General features: G+C 36.8%; 2 protein-coding genes across 22 annotated transcripts in view; one reads left to right on the plus strand and one right to left on the minus strand.

Moving 5' to 3' along the window:
* Nucleotides 1–7,595, plus strand: part of SORCS2 (sortilin related VPS10 domain containing receptor 2) — a 572,554-nt gene extending 564,959 nt beyond the window's left edge. For 5 of the 17 annotated variants that reach the window (XM_035325108.1, XM_035325094.1, XM_035325109.1 and 2 more), the window contains 3 exons: nucleotides 2,025–2,182; nucleotides 4,402–4,481; nucleotides 4,813–7,595. In XM_035325108.1, the coding sequence (XP_035180999.1) occupies nucleotides 2,025–2,182; nucleotides 4,402–4,481; nucleotides 4,813–4,836 (262 nt within the window). In that variant the 3' untranslated portion in view covers nucleotides 4,837–7,595. Of the gene's footprint in view, nucleotides 1–2,024; nucleotides 2,183–2,252; nucleotides 2,687–3,344; nucleotides 3,710–4,401; nucleotides 4,482–4,812 lie in introns of those variants that run through there. The other 12 variants (XM_035325097.1, XM_035325095.1, XM_035325098.1 and 9 more) reach the window with 12 other exon arrangements.
* An 11,368-nt stretch (nucleotides 7,596–18,963) lies between these two features.
* The window catches only part of AFAP1 (actin filament associated protein 1), a 120,257-nt gene continuing 116,492 nt past the window's right edge, over nucleotides 18,964–22,728 (minus strand). For all 5 annotated transcript variants that reach the window (XR_004750284.1, XR_004750285.1, XM_035324338.1 and 2 more), the window contains one exon: nucleotides 18,964–22,323. Coding sequence is in view for 2 of the 5 variants with exons in the window: in XM_035324342.1 (XP_035180233.1) it covers nucleotides 22,297–22,323 (27 nt within the window). In the remaining 3 variants the exon portion in view is untranslated. The remainder of the gene's footprint in view (nucleotides 22,324–22,728) is intronic.

Consider the following 22,728-nt stretch of genomic DNA (forward strand, 5'->3'; position numbering starts at 1 on the left):
GTCTGAAGTTACTGGCCCTAGAGAAAAAAATCACAATTAATTACCTAATGCATTTGTTTTTGTAATGAGGAAGGAATGTCCCTCTCCATTTTAATGTGGCTTTTTTACCCCAGTTAATGGGAGGACAATGATGCAGGGCTTGGCAAAGTATGTTAGTGTTGGAGGAGCCTTTGGACCTCCTCAAGCAGTCATACCAGCATAACATTGTGCTACCAGACCCTTTTCCCATCCTTGGGATTAGTTAGTGCCTGTGCTTTATTTACTCCATGCTCAGTGGAGCACAGAAAATAGTAAAACCAAACATACTTATTTCTCTGTGCTGCTTGTAAATAATGGGATAAAATGCCTGATTTATAAATATATACGTATGTGTGTATGTGTGCGTACACACATAGCTATACAGATGTGTGTCTGCATAGTTATATAGGATGCAGTTCATCAATAAGGAGGAGATCCCTTTCACTCATGTTTAATTGTTTAACAATATATTTTTTTCTGTAATTACTTGTGATGCAATGAAAGCTGCTGTTCAAAATAGGATGCTGCAGTAACCTTTATCTCAAACTGGTGCCACGTGGAACAGATCCTTTCTTCTGACAACATTTAAATACAGGCCATCTCTGAAAGCCAAAAGAAAGCAGAGCAACTCATGTATTTATCCAGTTGTCATACTGCTGCCAGAATATGGAGCAGAAGTTGGCCATTTTTAGAGGGATACCTAAAAATTGCTGACAGTTTTTCTGTCTTTGCACTGTAGATAAAGGAGCAAAGCAGAAACCCCAGCTTAACCTCAGCAGTTCAACCCCATTTTCTCTTTTTTTTTCTTATTGTCTGCCCGTTGCAATGGTTTCTTTTGAGCACAGACTTCAACAGCCATGATCTGCTTTCATGCTGATCAAGCTGTCAAGCTGTTGCTTGCTGTGTGGGACAAGGAGCTCACAACCTGCAGCTCCCTAATCAGAAGTGTCTGCTTGGTGAGTAGGAATGGATGCTGTTGTGTGCCCAGGCTGATTTCAGATGAACGCAGCTACAACAGAGGGTATGGTTCTCCAGAAATGTCTAAACCATAAGTTCTGCTGCAAAAGTTAGAAACCCCTGATTTATCCCTTTTGATTTATCCCCTTTGAGTCTAATTTAAATAAATCTAGTTAAGGAACCTTTACCATACTTACTTTAAAGCTTCCCAACTTCAGCTATGGTGCTAATTGTCTGTTAGAGCTGATAAAGCTGTTTAATAACATGCTTTTTGTTTTTCTATATTCATATCAGAACAAATAAGTTAAATGCTGTTTTCCATTGAAAGTTTGTTTAAATTGGCACTTCCTAGTCGTGCTTTAGTGCTGCCTATTTATCTCTACCCAACTAACCCTGCATAGAAGCACTCCTTTCTTACTTTCCCTTACCAATGCTGCGTTGCTTCCTTACTCTACACCCCTTGTTCCTGGACTCCCGGTGCATCACCCTCTTCTCCCTTCCCATTCTCTGTCTCCTGGGTTTCTCCTCCTTCTTTCTGCTCAACCCTAATACATTATGAGACTGCTATTGAATGCTACCACCAACCTTCAGTGTCAGCCCACCTAACCAGGGAGATGGGCTTGAGTGATTGTGACCCAGCTTTAATGTTTGCAAAGATATCTGGTACCAGAAAAGAACTTCTGTTGGGTCTTTTTATTGCTTTATTTCACAAAATCACTTTTTGTGTGGTTTGATTTTATTTTGTTTTATTTATTTTATTTTATTTTATTTTATTTTATTTTATTTTATTTTATTTTATTTTTAATATAGTTTATCAGACTTAGTCAAGAAATCATCAATGCAGAATTCTTGAACAGTTAAGGCAGTTAAATAAAACTCTCTTAGTCTTGTTGACTTTAGACTGTGACCACAAAATTGGGGATGGATATAATTGGTTCTGTGATGTGATTCTGGTACTGTGTCACTCTTCTGGAGCTCTGCTCTGATGCCTGCATGTGTGTGGCACAAACAACTTCCATCACAAGACTTTTTCTCCTTTTCCACTTTAGGAAACTGCCAGGCAGGAATGTCTATGCCCAGATGCACAACGAAAAAGAACAGGAGATGACAAGCCCTGTCAATCATAGTGAGGACACCCAGAACATCATCCAGGGTGAGGAGTTTATTGATGATGATCTGGACTCTCAAACACTAGGTAACGCAAGAGGTAACTTCATTTTTAGTCTATAAATTTTCGTAAGTAATTGATTTTTACTTGATACTCATTTTCATTTTAGGCTGTTGTTTTGTTTTCTTTTCTCATTTTCTGCTCAGACTTGGGATGAAGCAAATAGTACACTATTGACAAAGGATTATCTCAATTATCTTCTTTTTGCTTGCTTGTAATGAAGGCTAATGTATGAATGACATGCTATGTAGAACACAGGTACAGAGACAATAGAGTTTAATGTCAGGAGACTTAGAGAATTTTTAATTTTTATAATTAGAGAAATTATATTTGGTAGAACATGATATAATTGGTAGCATCTAAATTAACTCAAGAATCCCTGAATTAGTGGAAAATCAAGAAGGCCAGAAGAATTTTTACAGTCAATATTTCTAAGATTTCAGATGAATTTTAACTATATCCATTGCTGTATTGGTCATTATATTCCAGTGGCATTTAAATTTTTCATTATTAGAAACATTAAATTTATTCCTGTGTAAAAAATAAAAATAAAAATGGTATGAGTCTTCCCTATTTTAGCTGTTAATTTGCTAGTATTCATGGAGTGGTCATAAGGAACCTACAAGGGAAACTTCCTGTGAAACTCTCTGAGCAATGATTTCAGTGTCAGGTAGAAGTGTATATCCTGGCCCCCAGTGGTTATTTTTAATGTAGCATAGAGTACTGAGCTGTAAAGTTCCTGTGAAATTACCATTGTGTTCAGAGTTCATTGAAGTCAAAGTCTGAAAAGTGTAGGACAATGGGAAAAACTCTCTGATTTCATCCATACAAATTTTGTGAAAATAAATCAGATAATCCAAAGTTTTTGGAATTTGTGTCAGTCCCTTCATGCTGTACCAAGCAACTGTAATGTCTTCATGTACCCACAGAAAGGGATCTATTTTAGTTGTGACAGAGGCAGCCTGAGGTAGGACAGAATTTTGGCAGAGGAGAGATTTCTTTGTCCCTGGTTTCATCTTTACCTTCTGTTGCAGATGTATTCATTTTCATTTGCTGAACCATGTGCTGCTTCTATGTTCTTCTAGGTGTTAGCTTTAAGCACAAGGGAAGCTTCCATCCTCCAGCTTTGCTTTGTGTATCTTTGTGTATTTCTATATTTTGTTTGACAAACTTTGTATATGCATATCACTGTTTTATTCAGATTTTGCAAGAAGACCTTGATCGCACTCCTGACTGTTGGAATTAATTCCAAAAACAAGCCTGGAAAAAACAAATTTTGTGTTAAAATTGTTTGATCAGCTTATCTCCAGGCTCTTTAGAGGAGAAAGCTGATTGCTAACAAAATCCATGTAGACGTGCCTATTAATGTGGAACATTCAAACACCTCTAGTAATGTGCAAAAATATAACTTTTAATGGTAGAAAATCCCTCTTGGTATACTTATATAATGCAGCTGGTGATGCTGTAATAAAGAAATGCTACCCTGATTTGTGACACGTTCAGAAATGATCTCTACTTGCTGGTTACATAAGCCTGACCCTGCACTCATTACACAGAGAAAAAAAATGAAATCTTGTAGCTGGGTGGAGTATTGTTATGGTTAAAGGGTGCAAGATCATGATGTTTTGATGTGAAACTTAAGACAGTAAGCAAAGGCAGATATTGAGGTGATTTGTGCTGCTGCCAGGTTGTCGACACCAGAAGCATTTCAAGCAGAGCGTAAAGAGTTCACTTCTGTGGATCATAATCATTTATATTCATCAGCTTCTGTACAGCTTTTAGACACAAGACTTTATTTAAGACGTAAAACTATACTTCAGCTCGCTGTGCTGTTTTGATACTTGCAATGCTTTCCACTAGCTCCGGTATCACTCACTACTGCCAAGAAAATATTCCTGTTAATGATACGTTTCTATTTTATCTGGCTAGAGGATGAAGCATGGTAAAATCCCTGCTCTATATTAAATTCCATTTTACAACACTGTTTGCAGAAGGTTCCTATGCTATGGAGATCCCCTCTAATTCTGGTGAGCTTTCTCCCTCCCTGTTGGGAGAGCTCTGTAACAGCCCCCGCCCCATGCACAGCAGGGTTTTGCAGGCCTAGGGTTCTGTTTGTTCTCTCTTCTCATAACTTTTGAATTTCCACAGTACAGTATTTCCAGACTCACCCATCCACTTTTTTTGTTTTCTATATATTTTATGTTCCCTACTTTATCGCAACCCCCACCTTGGGACTCCTCAACACCATTACCTTGCAGTGACTCCTTCTGGGAGAAGTGGCAACTTGAACAGCTACAGAGTTCCCCTATTGCTGATGCCGGTCAGTGTCCAGTCCCAGGTCAGTGGCATGTTGAATGGACGCCTCAGGTGCCATTCTCCCACCTCACCTGCACCCCTCGAGACAACTACACCTTTTTAAGCTGCAAAGAGAACCACCTTATGCTGTCACTGGGATAGAAACCATAGGAATTCACCACAAACTCACCACCATGAGCAAAAGCTTTAAGTGAAAGTATCCTGTAGGTACACGGAGCTGTTGCACCAGCCTTCACCTGTTTGATAAAGCCACTCTCTTTATGTGATTGACTTGTCCCTGCAATAAAAGGGGGATTTCTTGTGATGTACCTGAAATACACTAATGCTGGCCTTTTGTTTCTGTATTTTCATAGGCAATCACTCAGGCGTGGTTTTGAGCATCAACTCCAGAGAGATGCACAGTTACCTGGTTAGCTGATATTTACAGCTGAACACAAAAACCGAAAGACTCTTCTCTGTATCATTTTATTTTTCCCTGGTGATGTCACAAAATTGCGAATATGGCTGTAAATGCTGGTGGAGAGAAGGTTTCCTAACAGTCCCGTGGAAAAAAAGCGTCCGTCATCAGTTACCAGGGGAGAAGGATCTTGTGTTCACTCTATGGCCTGGGAACTCTTTACAATTCAATTTCAAACTATGGTAGCAAATTTGTAGCCCTAGGCACATTCAATGCCACCTTCTTTTTTTCTTTTCCTGTATATGCTCTAGTTCTCTATGTTTATTTTTAGGACGATTGACTGTAACTTTTTAATTATGTTTTTAACTGAGGTATTCAGCGGAAGGCTGGGACTTTTCAGCCTGAAAAGGTGATTTCTAAACAAGTGACTAGACCAGAATAAACGGTTGGTTTTCACGATGACATTGTGTCAGAAGGCCGTAACTCAGCAGTGGTTCTGTACTGGGAGAGGACTGAGCAAGGAGTCCTACACACTCCTAGGCCATACAAGCTCTTAACTTAAAAATGTGTGAGACAATCTAATGTATTTAGGCTTCTTCTGTGGATTACAGGAAGTAAAATGTTAATTAGGATATCTCGTAATTATAGGGTAATACTCCTTCAACTGTAGCAAGTCCTGACAAACCATCAGCATAGGTATGTCCCCTGATCCCACCCCGTGTGAAAGAGAAACACCAGCGTGAAGCTTTTCCCAGACCAGGTGCCTTCATTTGCAGACAGTCATTTCAATTGCTCTCCCCTTGTCTTCTGAGCGAGCACCTCTAGGACGATGGCAGCTGCCAGATCAGTTATCATATATATATATATAAAACACGGTGCTGATGGCCTGTTTCTTTTTAAATTTCCAGAGAGTGTAAATACCTCTTTTAGGTCTCCTTCCTTGTATGGTTTTTTATTATTTTTTATTTTTTTTTTAATTAGGGCAGAGATGCCGGGAAGGTCAGAGCTCTCCTCCAGGTGGAACACCGCAGTCCCCTTCCCACCCATGTCACCCCTGGGACTTCCCCTGCCTGTTGGCCCTTGGAGGCAGGGGTGGGCAAACCCTGACCTGAACTCTGCTTGGGTTGCTCTGACAATCTTTAGGGCCCTGGGGAGGACCGGTTGTCGTTTCAGAGTTCGTATTTCCTTTCTCTCACCACAGGGTGTCACTCAGTCCCTAGCACAGCACTGGTCCCTACCCCTGCAGGTTGGGCAGTGGGGCTTCTGAAGGAGCCTCCTGCAGAAGGTCTTGGGGGTCAGCCTGGAGGTTCCAAACCCCAGTTTTGTGATCAGCTCAGAGTTTCCAAATCCAAACCTCTGCACCCCCAGGCAGAGGCAGTGCGGTGAATCCGCACCTCGCTGCTGGTTTCCCTGTGGTTGATGGAGCCATGTAGAAAATGGACTGTGGTATGATGAGTTCAAACATCTGGCATCCTTTGTGTCTCAGCTGCCTGGAATTAGGACACTTCTCTCAGAAACCTATATAATCTCTTCACTTTTTGCCTTCAATAGAGAATAAATAGGTCTTTACTCAGTGAATGTTATACCGATGCTAGTGGCAAGCTCCCACACCACCGTAGCTTAAGGAGGATACAGATAGCTAACTGCATCTTTCTGAATAAACAAACAGTAAACAATGAGCACTGGAAAGACAGAAAAGACCTGTCTTTAAATTACCCCATGCATTGGAGTCATTCTTCCATGTAGTTGTTGATATCCGAGAGCATATGGTTGTCAAATGCAACAGACTGGGATGTAGTAATTCAGTACAGTACTATAGGCTCTCGCAAACCCTACAGGATGTATGTGTAAAGCACAAGGAATTCTAGTTTAGAAACTTAATGTAAGGACCTGGGTGGAAAAGTTAAAGATTCTGAAAGTGCTTGCAAACTGCTCAGGAAAATAATTTCAAAAATCTTAAAAAAATAAAAAATAAAAATAAAAAAAGCCTATGTAGTGGTAGAGTGCTGTGCAAATTAATCCAGAGAGGAGCACTGCTCTAGTTGATGTGTATGCAGGAAGGACCGTGCTTAAATCCATGGTGTTAAATGTGCCTGAGTCTTCATTTCTTGAAGAGAAGTGCAAATACAAAATGTGCTGTGCATTGGAAACTCTCAGGATTGTTGCACCAGAGGCTTCCCCTTCTCACCAGCTCTTTCATCTCTTTCTAGTGGGATTGAGCTGGAAAAGAGTAAAATAGTATTGCAAACAGCTTGCTTATACCTGTGAAACAAATCTGTAGTAGGTGTGAGGCAGGTGAGTAGGGGATTAGTCTCATGAACAAGGAGTAGGATGGAAATCCTAGTTTGGGATCATTCTTCCACAGTTTGATTAGTGAAGGACACTGTTGGAACTAGGTCATACATCTAATTTATGCTACTTTTTTATATGTAATACAGGGTGTTTTGTGTCTTTGACAACAGGAGTCTTTTGGAAGACCGTAGAATATTTAACTGCTCGATACTCTAATTAACACAGCACAATATAGTGCCTGTAATAATGGTTTTCAAAGCTAATTAATCTGATTCATGCAGCACTTGTGTGAGGTTGGTTTGTCATGTCTTAAAAGCCCTGTTTTCTAATGAGATGTCAGTATCGCCGTAACTGTATTAGCAATACCCAGCATATAATAAAGGAAGCCTTTGATTCCTTGGCAAAAAATAACTTAAAAATGAGTTATTATGAAATTGAGAAAAATACCATGCCCATTTTCCCATTCATGGTTTATCTTTAAATGAAAATTCTCACAGCATTAGGTTTTGAATCTCTTGAACTACATCCAGGACATCTTAGCATCTTAAAGGCTATGTAAATACATATACATCCTTGATAGATATCTAAAATCCTCTTACATGCATATACAGAACAGAGAGTTCTTTCTATGCACAAATGCTAGGCACACATGCATGCATTTGTACATGCAGTATTCGTATGTACTCCAGTTAAACTTGTTAGTGAGGAAGTGTGATTTGATGGCTAAGAAATGGAAGGTGGGTGTCAGGTACCCTGGATTCTGTACCCAGACATTGGGCAAGCTACTTAACCTGTATGTGCCTCAGTTTCCCCACCTGTAAAATGGGGTTGATAGTAATTACGTACCTCACAGGAGCATTGTGAAGCTAAATTAATTACTGTTTGTTCAGGACCTATAGAGTGAAAGAATTATGTGAGTATATAATATTAATAGTCTCGCTTTCTTTTTTTTCTATTTTTTTTCTTACTATTGCTGTAATTTAAGGTAGTATACTGAAACCAACCACAATTATATGTAAATGTAAAAAATCCATAAACGAAACAGGTACATAACTGTTAAAAATAAGAAAAGAAATTAAAAAAAAAAAAAAAGAAAAAAAGAAAAAAAGGTAATTTCAGTTGAAAGCTGTTATTGGACCATATGCAGAGTAGCATTGCAACATGGGCTGTGATCTTGCTAATTTGCATTGCAGTATCTTAAACTTTCTGCAGTGTTATTTGGTCAAAAGCCTAATACAATGGTTACAATGATACCTATCAGCATTGACGCCGAACTATACTAAAACCAGAAACAAAACTGGTATTGTATTGGTATCATTTAGAACTTGTGGCCTTCTTAAACTCGCATGTATTTGCAAGTTCAAAACCACCTGATACTTCTAAGAATGCTCCAAGGAGTTCTGATATGAAGCCATCAAGATTTACAGTTAACTGTGTTGACACTGGATGTTTGAGACAGCTTTAGGATGGTCTACTCATATAACGTGCTCAGAAGACATTTACAGACACCCACGCACCCACAGTGTAAATTAATTTCTTAAAAATAAAAGCAATATAAACCAATGTATATTTTTATACCCTTTAAAAGATGGTGGTAGAAGCAACTGTGAAGAAATAGAAGACGCCAGCGTGAGGCAAGATTTTGTTATAGCTCCAATTGATATCCAATTTCTTTGAACTCTTTGAGGATATTCTCATTGAATTATATTATTCTTGACGAGTTTTCTGCTTTCACTGACCAGTGAGCAGCATTCATTCACGTAAAGTAGATGATTTGTTAAATTACTGTCCTCTAGACAGACAGAGGCAAATCAATGTTTTGTGATTACTAGCTCATAGTACAAAGCAGATTTCAGCTGACATTATTATGTTGGTTATCTGTTTCAAGTCTGCTGAGAAATCCCTTCAGTGGGAATACTCTATTACGGCATGTCACTTCTTTAATAGAGAGTAGCAGAATGGAACTGCATTGGTTTCTATCCTCCTAACATAAATACATGCTCAAAGATATATATATATTTCATTTTTAAGAAATTAAATTTACTGCCTTTGTTTGTAGTAGCTTTTTGATGACAAAGCAATGATTCTGATATGTTTTGAATTTTGATGTTATTTAAATTTGAATACAATGTTGCTAAGTCAGTAGCATTGATGACAATGTCAGTTGAAGGTTTTTCCTTTGTTTTCTCTAAAACTATGATATGGCTGTTTGTTTTAATGCGGCTTTGGGGAAAAGAAAACTAGAATTTTTATTTCATTATCAAATTATTTACAGTTGGAGTTGCTTTTGTATGTCGATTGATATTGCTGTGTTGTTTCCAACTTCATTTTAATATCAGAGTTTTAGAAGAAAGTACAAATTTCTCTCAAAATACTGGCTTACCATCAGAAAGAAATTTATTAGCATTTACCTTTATAAATATTAGCTTTTGAGATGCAAAACTTTGATGGATATTATAGACCATCCTAGCTTCCTAGCATATTTTGTCTATTCTAGCCCCAATTGCTTATTTATTCTACAGCTTCCTTTGAGACTGGCATATAGCCTAATCTTACTACTCTGTGAAAGTCTTTCTAAAACTTACATTAGAAGAACATTTAAGTGCCTAGAAGTAGTTACAGCATCTGTTTAGAGCATTTTTATAACATCGTCTGTATTTTCATATTCTTTATTTCCTTTCAGTATTTCAGTATTAGCCCTCTGACTGCCATTTCAGTAAGTGTTTATTCCTTTCGTGGTTACATATATAATGTTTTTCACTTATTTTCAGAATACAGTCTTCAAAGTGACAAGTTCTGAAGTATCTCAGACCTCCAGTTAGCTTTTGCAATTAGAAGCTGAGCCCTGCAGTCTTTGGAAAATGTCAAGCTGTGCACTCTTTAATTTTTTAATCTTCTCTCATAAGTCAGCCCTCCTACCTGGCTGACCGCCTCTGCAGCTTTTCTTCGCTTTCTTTTTGCTACCTCCAGCTGGTGGGATTGTAGAAGGGTTTCACAATGCCTAGATGGCCTACAAGTCGATTCACAAATTTGAACAGGAACTGTTTAGTGGACTATTTTTTTTCCTTTCATTCCAAATATTTTGCGTAGAGTGCAGAGGACTATATATACTGTCAGGGAAATAAAGACTAGTAATCTGTACAAATCGTTCTTCAATAATGGTCTGAAGACTAAAGAATGTATTTTCAGATATTTTATTTTCCTGAAATTGATACCTACAGTAAATTAGTTTCATGTTTTTAATATGCAAGGTCTTATTTCTTTAAGTCTTCAATACTTCACTTTTTTTTCTCCTGTTAAATGGAGTAACAGAGTATTTAAAATGTGAATCGTAAAGCAATGTATGACCAACCGAAAGATTTTCATTCTTTTCATCTCTCTCTCTTTTTTCCCCCTTGTTTTAGGCTTGTCAGAATTACTATTTTCAGCTAGTTTACAAGACAGTAGCTGTTGTGATCTTCTGGAGACGGTACTTAAGAAATACTGGAAGGCTTAGAAATACATATACTGTATGTACGATATAGCCCTGTAGGCAGTGCTAGGCTATGAATATGCTGGACAAAATGACATTCTTAAGAAAGAGGTGTTATGGTTTATATTCAAATATTCTCTTTTAATATATATAGACATAAAATATCTCTTCAAATACATATACTTAATTGTATATTCTTGTCCCTCCCTCTTTTAGGTTAGTTTTCTTTTTAGGAATGACATTTAGTAGTCCTGCAAAAAGTAGATTTTTTTCCTTCACACAAGTAATTTAGTTTAAAATTATTTCATTGCAACACACTGAAAGCCTTATGTAAACTTGAGCTTTATTAATCAGACTTGATTTCCGAGTTTCTGTAGAATTTGCATCTTTATAACAATTTGTTGCAATGCAGTGGACATAAAGCCTTGTTGCGCAGCAGTAATACATGTAGCAGTAGATGGATGCCTTTGATGCACATATTTTTAAGGGTATAATGAGTTTATTGATCACCAGTAAATTCAGGCATTCCAAGTAAATTTCTTAGCATGTCTTATATTTCTATGTAATTTGTTGCTAATTTTAGCCAGCTTTTGGTACTTATATTCATTTCTGTCTGACACTGTCTGCTCTTGCAGATCAAAGGGCAAGAATTGGCTTATTCTCATTAAATATATATAAATATATATATTCATTCATGCTATTTGCTTGTTAAGTTAAAAGAGTTTAGAAAGTAAATCTTTCTGAAATGGTGAAAGCGATGCTTTTTAATGAGAACAGCTCATATAGAAAAAAAAAAGCAGACTTGTATCCACATGTTTTTTGAGACAGACAATCTTGTTATGGATTATGAGTGGGCAGGACTATGCAGAAGGTGTACATCACAAACAGCAGTAACATGCACGTAGGCCATTCACAAGTGATAAAACTAGAGAACTTTTTAATACACTATTTATATGTACCAGATTCACAGAAGGACATTTGAATGGTTACAGTTACAGAATATCATCACAAACATAGGAAGATGCTCAATTTACCATCTCTGCTTGCTGGTGAATGCACTCCTCTCTTTCTCTCTCTCTCTCTCTCTTTTTTTTTTTTTTTTTTTTTTTTTTTTTTTTGTGTGTGTGTGTGTGGTTTATCTTTTGAGATGCTGGTCTTCAGAGAGGTGACCTGCATTGTTTAACGCTTGGAACTTTTTCATAAATAATTGGTGACAATATAGAAAAAATTATCTGAATTTCCATTCTCTTTTGTTTTTCCTTGTTTTCCCTCCATACTCCTGTTCTGTTTCATTATTGCTGCTACCTGTTGCTCTGCCTTCCATGCCTCCTCCAACTGATAACAGTTCTCTACAGTCCACTTTTCTTTCTTCCTTGCGTTTTCTTTGCTTTGTGTTCCGTTTCTATCCGTGTCTTGAATGCTAAAAGAGGAATCACCATCTCTTCCCCATCCCTGTCTTTTCTGTCAGCTCTGGTGTATTATTTTGCTACAAGTTGTTGATTTTATATTTTTCTTAAGCTTTGGAGCTTCTTTTCATTTGTAATGGCACATATATTAAGTGTCGTTGGTTGCATACAGAGGCTTTCAACCATGAATCTGAATTGCTGCGGCACCAGGAACATGACAATGCTAAATTATGAGCATTAATTTCTACTTATAATTTAGAGAGCACACAGCAACATCATACTTGATGGAAAAACATTTGCTTCCCAGCAGCCAGGATGCATGTATGTGTGCTTCACAGGTAGCTCCAATGTAGCTTTACCTCAGATGATTGCAGGACATTTCTTTATGGTGCTCCTCCTTAGAATGGCACTGAGCTAGGAGGCAAGGGAGAAGAGTTATTTTATGGATTAGTTGTGTGTCTTGGATTTATAGTGATTAAATGTAATTTGCTAGAATCCCTCTATGACCTGTAATTTTATAAAGTTTAGAGAGGATGGATGGAGTCGGTGAGTAGGCATAATATTCCTAAGGGTAAACACCAGACACTGGACTTTCTGAACATGTGACTATAAATTTTAGTTTTAGGAACACAGAGTTCTTATATTGCCTATACACACCAGATATTTGAGTGCAGCTCCTTTTTTTATTTGTCACTGACATGTTATGATTCATTTCCGCATGGTTGTATGGCATGAGATGCACTTGCTGCAGGGCAGAAGACTCTGGAGGGAAAACCTAATCACATGGAGAAGTACGCTTGAATTCTCCCCTCTTGATCCCAGTCTCTTCTGAGTTACTTTTCTCCGATTGTGGTTCTGCCAGCCAGCTGGTTTGAAGTCAAAAGGGGATTAACTCATTTTTATCTTCTTTTGTATGACTGAGAAAAATACAAGGAAATAATTGCAAAGGAATAGCAGCATGGAAGAGGTAGGGAACTTGATCAGCTGGTAGGGTGCTTTGGGAAGCTTACACCTTTTGTGCTTTACTTACCACTTAAATTAACAATTGTGTACAGCTACTGTGATTTGTCTTTCCATTAACCATAGGTGTGTTTCTTTGAAAAGGGAAGGTGATTCTAAAGAATATCACACCAGTACATTGCAAATGTGGCGTTAGAAGGCATCAGCTATCACCCATTCTCACTTAAATGAAAGTATCATAGTGTCATAACTCTGCACTTGTACCTGCAGGCTAAAATCAGTTGTCGTCTCGCTGCATCCATATGCACACAGGTGAGCAGCTGATTTTCACCTGCAATTCCTACTCCCATGGTTCGCACGCATGCATTTTGTGTACACATAAGCTATTTACAACGAAGGCAGCGCTTAGCTTTTGAACTAATCACAACTGTTTTTTCAGAGTGTGATCTACAAATGCTTAACACTGTGTTTCTAAATGGATTTCTGACACAGAGGCCCTTCAGTCCAGGTACAGGCTCATAGTAGTAATCAGTATGCTGTAGTCCATACCTTTAACAGACACCAGTGTGCAGTCCTCTTCTTTTGCCTTTGCACATTTTAGTATTTGTGAAATCCATACAAGACTTTTCCTATTTTATTTTTTTTCGGGGCACCTTGACTTTGACCTAGTTTCTTTGTATACGGTATCAGGACTTAAGGGAAGAAGAAGATTAATCCATAAGTGGTGCATTGTCATAAATGGGGAAAAGTGTTATTTGTATATTTTTTGTAAATATGTAACATTTAATGGCAGTTTTGTAGTGACGTGCTGTTTTTGAGAAGAAAAAATCAAATATATGTTTGAATATGCTTAATGTAACACTTAACTGTGATTCAATTGCACAATTAATAGCTTAATCAGAAGTCTTGTGCAATATGTAGTGCACACATAACCGAGTATCTGTTAGTGGTCCACACCGAGTTTTTGGCAACTTTTAATGATGATGAACTGTGCAGAGCAGTTGATCGTAGTCTCTTTCAGCTTCCAAACATGTAGCAGGCAAACTACTGTATACGTACCTGTGTACTCCACTGCATCCAAAGGTATGCATTTGTCCCGAGAACCTGCACTGCAGGTTTTTCTTTAATAAAATTTGGTTCTAAACTATTTGTTGTTCTGTTTTGTTTTCTTGTGAAGCAGCTTACGGATTTTGTGGAGGGGAAATGGTTTAAGCTGTCCCCAGAGTTTGTGGGCACTTCAGTTTGTCAGTCAGCAGCAAACTTGTACGGTAAGGCTGCAGCAAAGCCTCATCTCCTCCTCCTGCACATCATTACAGGACCTCTCCTTTTTGCCTTTTCCCCTAGTGGAGTTGAGCTGCGGTATAACTGGTGTGAGGGTGACACTCTGTGGTGAGAGGGAAGCCGTGCAATTACAGCCAAAGAAAAGTAAATGTTCTCCTAGAACGCCGCTGAATCAAAGGCTGAAAATTTCTGTCTAGCTGAAGAATGAAAGAATTCAGCAGGTTTTAACCTTCATCTCCCTCAATAAGCAGCCATAAATAGAACAAAGCTGTGTGTTCTCCTGTGTCTTTGTTCCGATCTTTTCTGTTTTCTTTGGCTTCTTCACACACTACTTACTCCTTATTTACTCCTTTTTTCTTTATTACCTGTATTGACTTTTCTTTATCCCACTCACTTCCTGCCTGTGCTATGTAGGAGTTGCATCCTCCTTACAGAATTGAAGGGTCTGCAAATCCAAACCTGTCCTTGAGCTAGCTGTATGCATGGTTTTGGCCCCAGCTCTCAAAGTGCTCTCTTGTGACTGATCCTAGCGAGAACAGTCTTTCTTTGTTAAGGTCACTGCACTTCTAAGGCCAGAATATGCTGTGCAGCCCTGCAATATGGAAATTCCTTCCTGGTTTAAAACCTGGAGGCCTGCTACAGACTTAGCTCAGATTTACCACTGCAATACAGTTTTGGTTTTCCTGATAGGTGGTTGCTGCTCTGTAGATTGGCTGTCCCAGTGAAATCCTGAAGCTGGTAAAATAAAAACCAAACTGAAAGGGAAAAAAACTAACGACTGAAAGGGAAATATATATATATATATATATATATATATATATAAATTTAAACTTAATGTTCTTAGGGTGAATGCTCTGTCCTCGTTTAGCACTTTCAGATGGTCACTGCCAAAAGACAAAGCAGAGGAGCCGTGCAGGATGGGGTATGGGATCCTACCCCATGGCACATCCTGCTAAATGTAAGGCTGGGTTCAGAAATGAGCTTGAGGCTTCCCCTCCTTGAGTGTCTCAGTTTGAAGGCATTTTGATGATTGCCATTTCAATTTCTCTAATCCTATATTGTGGCTAGCTGAGACTTTAAACTGCAATCTATCACTAAAAAAAATGCAGCCTGTTAAATCTCAAGTGATTGTGTTTCATTTTCCAAATTCCATGCTCTGATATAAATAAAAACAAAACCAAAAGAAGCCCCAAACCCTCTTATTTTTAATGATGTTCCACAAGCTCTTTCAGAGGAAAGCTTCTGCTTTGGAATGACAGGAGTGAGAACAGGCAGAGACAAGACGCTCCCGTAAATGAGCCAACCTCAAGAAACTTGCCAACATTTAACCTAAAGGGCTTCTTTACTTCACAAACCAATTTCTATGGAAAAAGGATAAGATAATCACTTCACTTCTGTTTTCTTTGCTGTCCTCCTCAAAGCTATATTAATTGCTATGTTATTTTGAAGTCTAGCTGGTTTCAACATCATTATGAATTATGTCTCTGTAATAAAACTTCTGAGTCACAAACATCAGCCAATATTTTTTCCTGTTTTCCATTAGGAGACTGATTTTTTTTTATTTTTTTTTTTAAGTGTGTGATTTATGCCATGAAAGATACTTTGCTTTTATATGATTCCAGCTGCTGTGGTGAAAATGTTACTATAGTCTGACCTTCATGGTTTTCAGAAGATGATGCAAAATGCTGCAAATGCTGCTCAGTATATTTTTAAGATGATAAAAGGGTCCTTTCTCAACTCAATAAATAAATAAATAAATAAAAAATAGTACATGCTAAAAAAAATGTTAAAAAAGTAGTAATTCCAATCAATAATTCAGTGACAGCAGTTATCAGTCTCTTGAAAAATTAATAATGAAACCAGGAATGAAGCTTTTCACATATGTTCATCTTGAGACCATGTAGTAATAACTCTACCATGTGAAGCAAAATCTAATAGGAAAATTATTTCCCTGACATCAGGAGAGCTCACTGAGGAGCAATATCTTTCCTCTAATTATTTCAATTATCTAATATATTCTGAAGCAATAATGTTGCATTGTCTTGATCTTGAGACAGATGTTTGCATTAAAAATCAGATTGAAAAGAATATAATACATTATTTTATAGGAAAGAATGTTTTTGTAACTAGTGGTTGGAAAAATTAAATAGTCATTTCTGAGAGAAACCAGCCTCATTTATCAATAGGAATATGGCAGGGGAAGGAGAGGAAGCATACAATACTTACCCAGTGTGTGCTTCCAGCTTCCATTTACTGTGGAGCTGGACCTCTGCAGCAGAGCTGGTAGTTTGTGGTAGCTTTGTGTCAAATAGCCTTAAGTCATTCTTTTCTGCCATGAATTTTCTCTATTGTTATGGCCTGTATAAGCTTTTAGCATCCATAACATTGTGGCAATGAGTTCTACAGCTGAATCACGCAATGAGGGAAAGTACCTCTGTGTAGTTTGAACCTGCCCCATGAATTTTGGTACCCTGTGAGTTTGTACTATTAGTGACACAGACTATTTCATTCCCTAGTCACGTTCTCTTTCTGGTTCAATTTTTTATAACCTTCTAACATATTCCTCCCCCTCCTCCAGATTTCTTCAGAAGAATCCCTTATCTTTTTCCCCCTTTGGATTTCATTTTAATATCAATATTTTACCCTGCATGGAGAGGTCTCTCTTGCTCTTGTACCATCACCAATATATCTACTTATGCCATTCAGTGTCCAGACTTTGGTTAAATCCTAAAGAAGTCAGTGGAGATATCAGAATGTTTTTCTTCTTTTACCACTTTGTGCAAGTTCTTGTGCACAGCAGTTGTGTGTTATCTTCGTCTTTGTCATGGGGTCATGTGGTGCCTGTATGACATATTGCTACAGCTGAAGATGTTTTGCTGCTGACAGCATATGTTGTGATATTAGATATGTCTCAACTAGGCAGGGTCTAGAACTCTGTGCTGTGTTTTAGACCACAGGGTATTTGCTGGTTGTTTTGTTATCATTATCATTGTTACTATGCAATACATGGATATTTTCTTGGACCTATTTATGATCCATGATCATCTTTGGGTGTAGTCAGAGCTATGTCAGCACTCAGTTATCTGGGTTATTTTGCGGAATTGTTTATCTGGGTTATTTTGCAGAATTGTTTATCTTTTCTTACCTTTGGCAGATGAAAAAGTTTGCATCTCACTTTTTTTTTTTTTTTTTTTTTTTTTAGTTAGTTAGTTAGTTCTGAATATTCTGATATGCACAAGGCCCAAAGCACAACCTTGTGGGATCCCAAGGCTCAGGGCTAGTGGAAAAAAAAAAAAAAAGAATTTGTGTAATTTTTCTTTTTTTTTATTATTATTTTTATTTTCTTCTTTTTTTATACCAACCAGTTATTTATCCTACTAAGCTTTTTCCTTTTATCCATTAGTTATTTAAGATTCCTTTGTGATAGACCTTGTCAAAAGTGTATTGAAAAATCCAACCAGAATGTTATTTTCCTAGATGCTTTTTAACAGCTTCACAGACCTCTTAGCACTTCATGACTAATGACATCCCAGTGTAAAAGTGATGTCTGATGGTTCTCAAATTTCAGGCATTTTTTTTTTAGAAAAGGTTGTGGAGCTAATAAAGAATCTAACATTAAAGCACTGCAATAATTATAATTTTGGTGCCTCAATGGAGTAAGCTAAGGTGTTGGTGAAGTCTTTCACATTATTTAATGCCTTTGGTATGCAACTATATAGACACAATATTAAATGCAGTTTAAATAAAAAACACCACTAAGTTTGTTTATAAGGCATTTTTAGGCCATGAGCCTAAGTAACTTAAGATATTCATTTTCTGATTTTTATTTATATATTACTATACTGTAATAATAGTATATATTATATACTACAACTATTCTAAATAAATATATCTTATATAAAATATGTATATACAATTTTTCCTATATATCTTTTCTACAAACAAAAATTCTTACTTTCTCTAGAGAAATATTAATAATTTGCTTTGCTTTTGAGGTGGAAGGCTTTTTAATTGCATGAAGGGTAGTGAAATGTTACAAGCCTTGATTAAGTAGACAAAAAGCTGTGTCTACTAGTAACAATTCTTATTAGTTAAATCACCATGACATGTTTAACATACACGAACCATCTTTTTCTCCTTAGGTCAAGGAGGTTGTGAGTACAGAAAGGAAACCAATTAGGCTGCTTCCATGAATTTAGTAAGATGAAATGTATTTTCTACTTAAACTTGTCATTCAGTAATAACTTTAGTGTGGTGGTGGTGAGAGCTAAATCTAGGAAATGCAACAAGGAATACTTATGGCACATTATTATGCAATCTCATCTTTCAGTCATCTATAAGGAATTGCTATAATCACAGTTATCTTGCCTGATAATTAGTGCAGTCTGATTCTGATCTACTTTAATTTCTCAGGGGTAATTTTTATCAATGTACATAAAAATGTACACTATGTTATTTATTAATTGGTTTGACATCTAAGCAAACAGATAGTGACACTAGATAAACAGTACCTTCTGCTATGAGTGCTAAATGCATTGAACTGCCATTTTTTAGATATAGTGTATTCAAGTTGAAGAAAAAATGCACAGTTTATTGGAGACAAAAGTGACACGAAATATGTATACTTTTATATACTTTTTTATATACTTTTTTTTTTGTATTTTCAAATAACAAGAAACAACAATGCAAATACTTCTTTTATTTATGACAGGTAACTATTAATAATGGTCTTGTATCTGTCGCACCTAGCAGGTGCCAGTCTTTTTTTTTCCACACTCTGCAAGACTTCCTGAAGAATAAACTAGAAAGGCATAAAGTTAGTTGAAGCTACTAAGACACACATTTGTAGGTGGGTCTGTTTTGGACTTTTTTTTTTTTTTTTTTTTTACAGAAGTTTCCATGAATGTGTGCCAAAAATATTAAATACATTGAGAAATACAGTAGAAAGACTATATTTACAGTCAATTATAATGGGCACTGCCAACATATCCAATAACAAAAATAAAACAAAAACTTTTTTCATGTTTCTTTCATGCTTTTTTCACAGAAATTTTTAAATATGATTTTGTTTTTTAAAAAATACAATAAGGAAATAATTACATTCTTAATATGAGAACATTATCTTACAACACACAGCCTGGGCCAATTAGTTTGAAAGTGTCTTAAATGATAATAAAAAGAGATACTAAATTAAGTATTATCCATTTCAAAACTCAAATTGCCACAATCATCTCATTAAAAAAAAAAAAAAAAAAAAAAAATTTTAATCCCCTAAGATTATGATCTGTTTTTTAAAAAAGCATCACCCATTAAAAAAATAAAAATAAAAAAGCACCTGGTATAGTAACAGGAGTTTGTTGAGGAAGCACAAGTGTAACATTTTCTCAAAAGACATAGAAATGCAATGGTTTAAAATACAATAAATTTCATTTAAAAAAAGTCATACTGCTCTATTACTGACTTTGCCTGGTGACCCTGAAATCCTGAAAACATTGAAAATACAAGCTCTGTTGCTTTTCACAAAAATTTCACAGCAACAGTACTATTAAAAAAATGGAACATATTTCACAGCACTGGATGTGGTCCATTGAGAGATTATTTCTAGAGGGTTTTTATTTGTTTCCTCCTTTGAAAACCTTGGCCATTACAAAGAATAGACATGTCACTAAAGGCTAATTGCAATGTTACCATTAGAGACATGCAACTATACAGTATGGGGTGAGGAAGTGGCTTTAAGGAGCCTCTGCAGGCGGATGGGCGAAAGGGGATGGAAGATACAATGCTTATATTAGGTAAATAAGACTGACTCAAAGGAATTTGGCTTTTGATTACTCCGCATTACTCGATGCGGGACCACTTCTTAATGGCAACTGTTACATCCTTGCAAATGTTTACTAGAAGCCTAATTTGCATCATAAATATGTACAGATATAAATTAAATATTTATTGAAATATACAAATAAATAACTTAATTTGAAATAAAAAGCCTAAATGAACTTACTTTTGCTTCAGATTTGTTTCTGCTAATATTTTGGGGAACTTGGTAGTGTTTAGTCCATAGTCATATAGCATAGAATGTGCCCTCCGCTTATAGTAATAAGTAAGCAGATGACTGACAATAATACAAAAAAATCGTTTTCGATGAAAACCACACTGACACTTGCTTCTCTATAGTATTTGCATTCCTGCAGCACTTTGTACAATGCACAGTCCCAGGAAGCAAAGAGCCTTTTGCAATCTTGGACCCCATTTCTCCTCTGCTAAGGGTCAATGCGATGCCTGGCACATTTGGGAACAGGATTTAGCACTTCTGTCTGCACCATTATGGACATGCTTTTCAAAACCACTTGGCATATACCTGATTTGGGGGAGCTGCTAAGTGCTGGCTCTTTCTGATAGCTCTGTGCTGGGGCTCTGGGCTTGCCAATCCTAACAGTTCCTTCGGGAAGTCCTTTGGTGTCCATAACAGGATCTCTGGACCATAACAGGATTTGATCCCTGATAACTACTGTATTGCCAACCTCTGTGATTTTACTTGCAAGACTTAAGTAATTATCAAGATTCCAGCACTAACATCTCTGATTATCTTAAAATATGAGTAGTATTTTTTTTTTTTAATTAAAGTAATTTTCTAATCCTCAGTTGAGGAGAAAAATCTTGAGAATGTGATTGAAAGCTCTCCAAAGGCTTAAAAAAAAACCACAGAGAATAAATTAAAAGAACCCAACTCATTATATATTTTTTTCCTCTCTCCTGATTTTTTTAAGCCAATCTTAAGATTTTGAAGGACTTCAGCTGGCACTTTGCTGCACATAACTTTGCAGGAGTGACATAGATAAAGACAAAGATGAACAGATATCTACAATTTTACAGACTAAAATGCAAGACACATTTTCCTAGTAAACAGAAATGGACTCCTGTCTGAAAAATCCCCAATTCCTTGTAAAAAGGTTTATAAAAAGAGCCTTAAAATTATCTTCCTTTCAGTCTCGTCTTCCTCAAAAATAATAGCTGAGGTCTGAAAAGACGAAGGAAACTAAGTACAGCAGTGTTCTATAACTCAAGTTTAACAATACTATATTATTAAAAAAAAAAAAAAGACTGACCACATAAGCTATTCTGAGTTGCCATTATCTGTTGATTAATTTCAATTATTTTTATTTTTCAAAAAAGTATAGAAAAGAAGCAATATCTAAAAATACCTGTTTGCCATTTAAAAAAGTCAGGAACAAATCATTGCTTGACAACATGACCTTTGAAAATGACTGGTGCTTCAGAATAAAGAGAATGTACTAAAATGCATTTTTTTTTTCAAAGTATGGCAGCTTTTTATCTTCCAATGACAAAAGCAACTGTCTTAAAAAGTATCAGAGAACTCTTCACAGCTGAGTTGTGTCATTCTACTGTTTCTCACTGCCATTGAGGCCAGTGGCAATGAAGAGCTCCTGACTTCTCAGTTCAAGAATGTCATGAACAACCCCGTGAACACATTTCTTCAGTTTTCTTTTACCACATGGACAGCAGCGTGACTGCTAATGAGCAAGCCTTGGCTCAGCAACTTCTGTGGCAAGCAGAGCTCTCCAAGGCAGTATTACCCTGCAAGAGCGCATATCTGAAATGATTTTACATCATTCTTAAAGAACACACTGGTCTTCAGTTCTGTTCAGGCCATCTGATGCAATGTACTTAACATTGCTGGTCTATACTGTTTCAGCAAAGTAAACTTTCAATTGCAACTATATGCCTCTTTTTACTTACTATGGTTGGTTTGCTTTTTGGTTTTCATTTTCGTTACCAATGAAGTTGGAAATAAATAGTTACAGGTAATAAAAAGGGGCACACATAGTTACACAGCAATACAGTAGAGGGAATACAGGCAAATTAGCGCCAAGCTACCATTAACTTAACAGAATTACAGAACCTCTTATGGCGTATCACTTGATACCACTTTTTGGATGAATCTTTTGCAGCCTATGTCTTGGTCCATAATAGGTAAGGCCTTTATGGAAAGTGAGTGGTTTTGCTATACTTATGTTCCATTTTTCATCTCCCATTCCTGGAAGGGGGAAAGAAAGATATGGAAAATGTTAGAGAAATCAAGATATTTCACTGATGTCATCAGATCTGCTAAGCCAAAACCAGCTGAGGTCAGTAACAGTGTTTCCATTGACTACTGGATCCAGCCATCTGCCCACAAATTAGTTAGGGAACGTTAATAAGTATGTCCTGATACGGTCTGTGCACAGCCTCCACCCCTCTGAAACTACATATGGCAACTTTTTTCTAGTACTTTCTAGGGCTTTCTAAGTTACATATGTGAGAGAGAAGTAAACACTCAATATCTCTCATAGCTGACACCAAGTTGTTTTACTCTTACATACTCTTCCATTTTTTACTGTAAAATTCCTGATAAGCATGAATTATGGCTAAAAAGAGAGGTTTACAGGCAGCATAAAGTAAA

Source organism: Oxyura jamaicensis, chromosome 4 (assembly GCF_011077185.1).
Source record: "Oxyura jamaicensis isolate SHBP4307 breed ruddy duck chromosome 4, BPBGC_Ojam_1.0, whole genome shotgun sequence".
NCBI lineage: Eukaryota > Metazoa > Chordata > Aves > Anseriformes > Anatidae > Oxyura > Oxyura jamaicensis.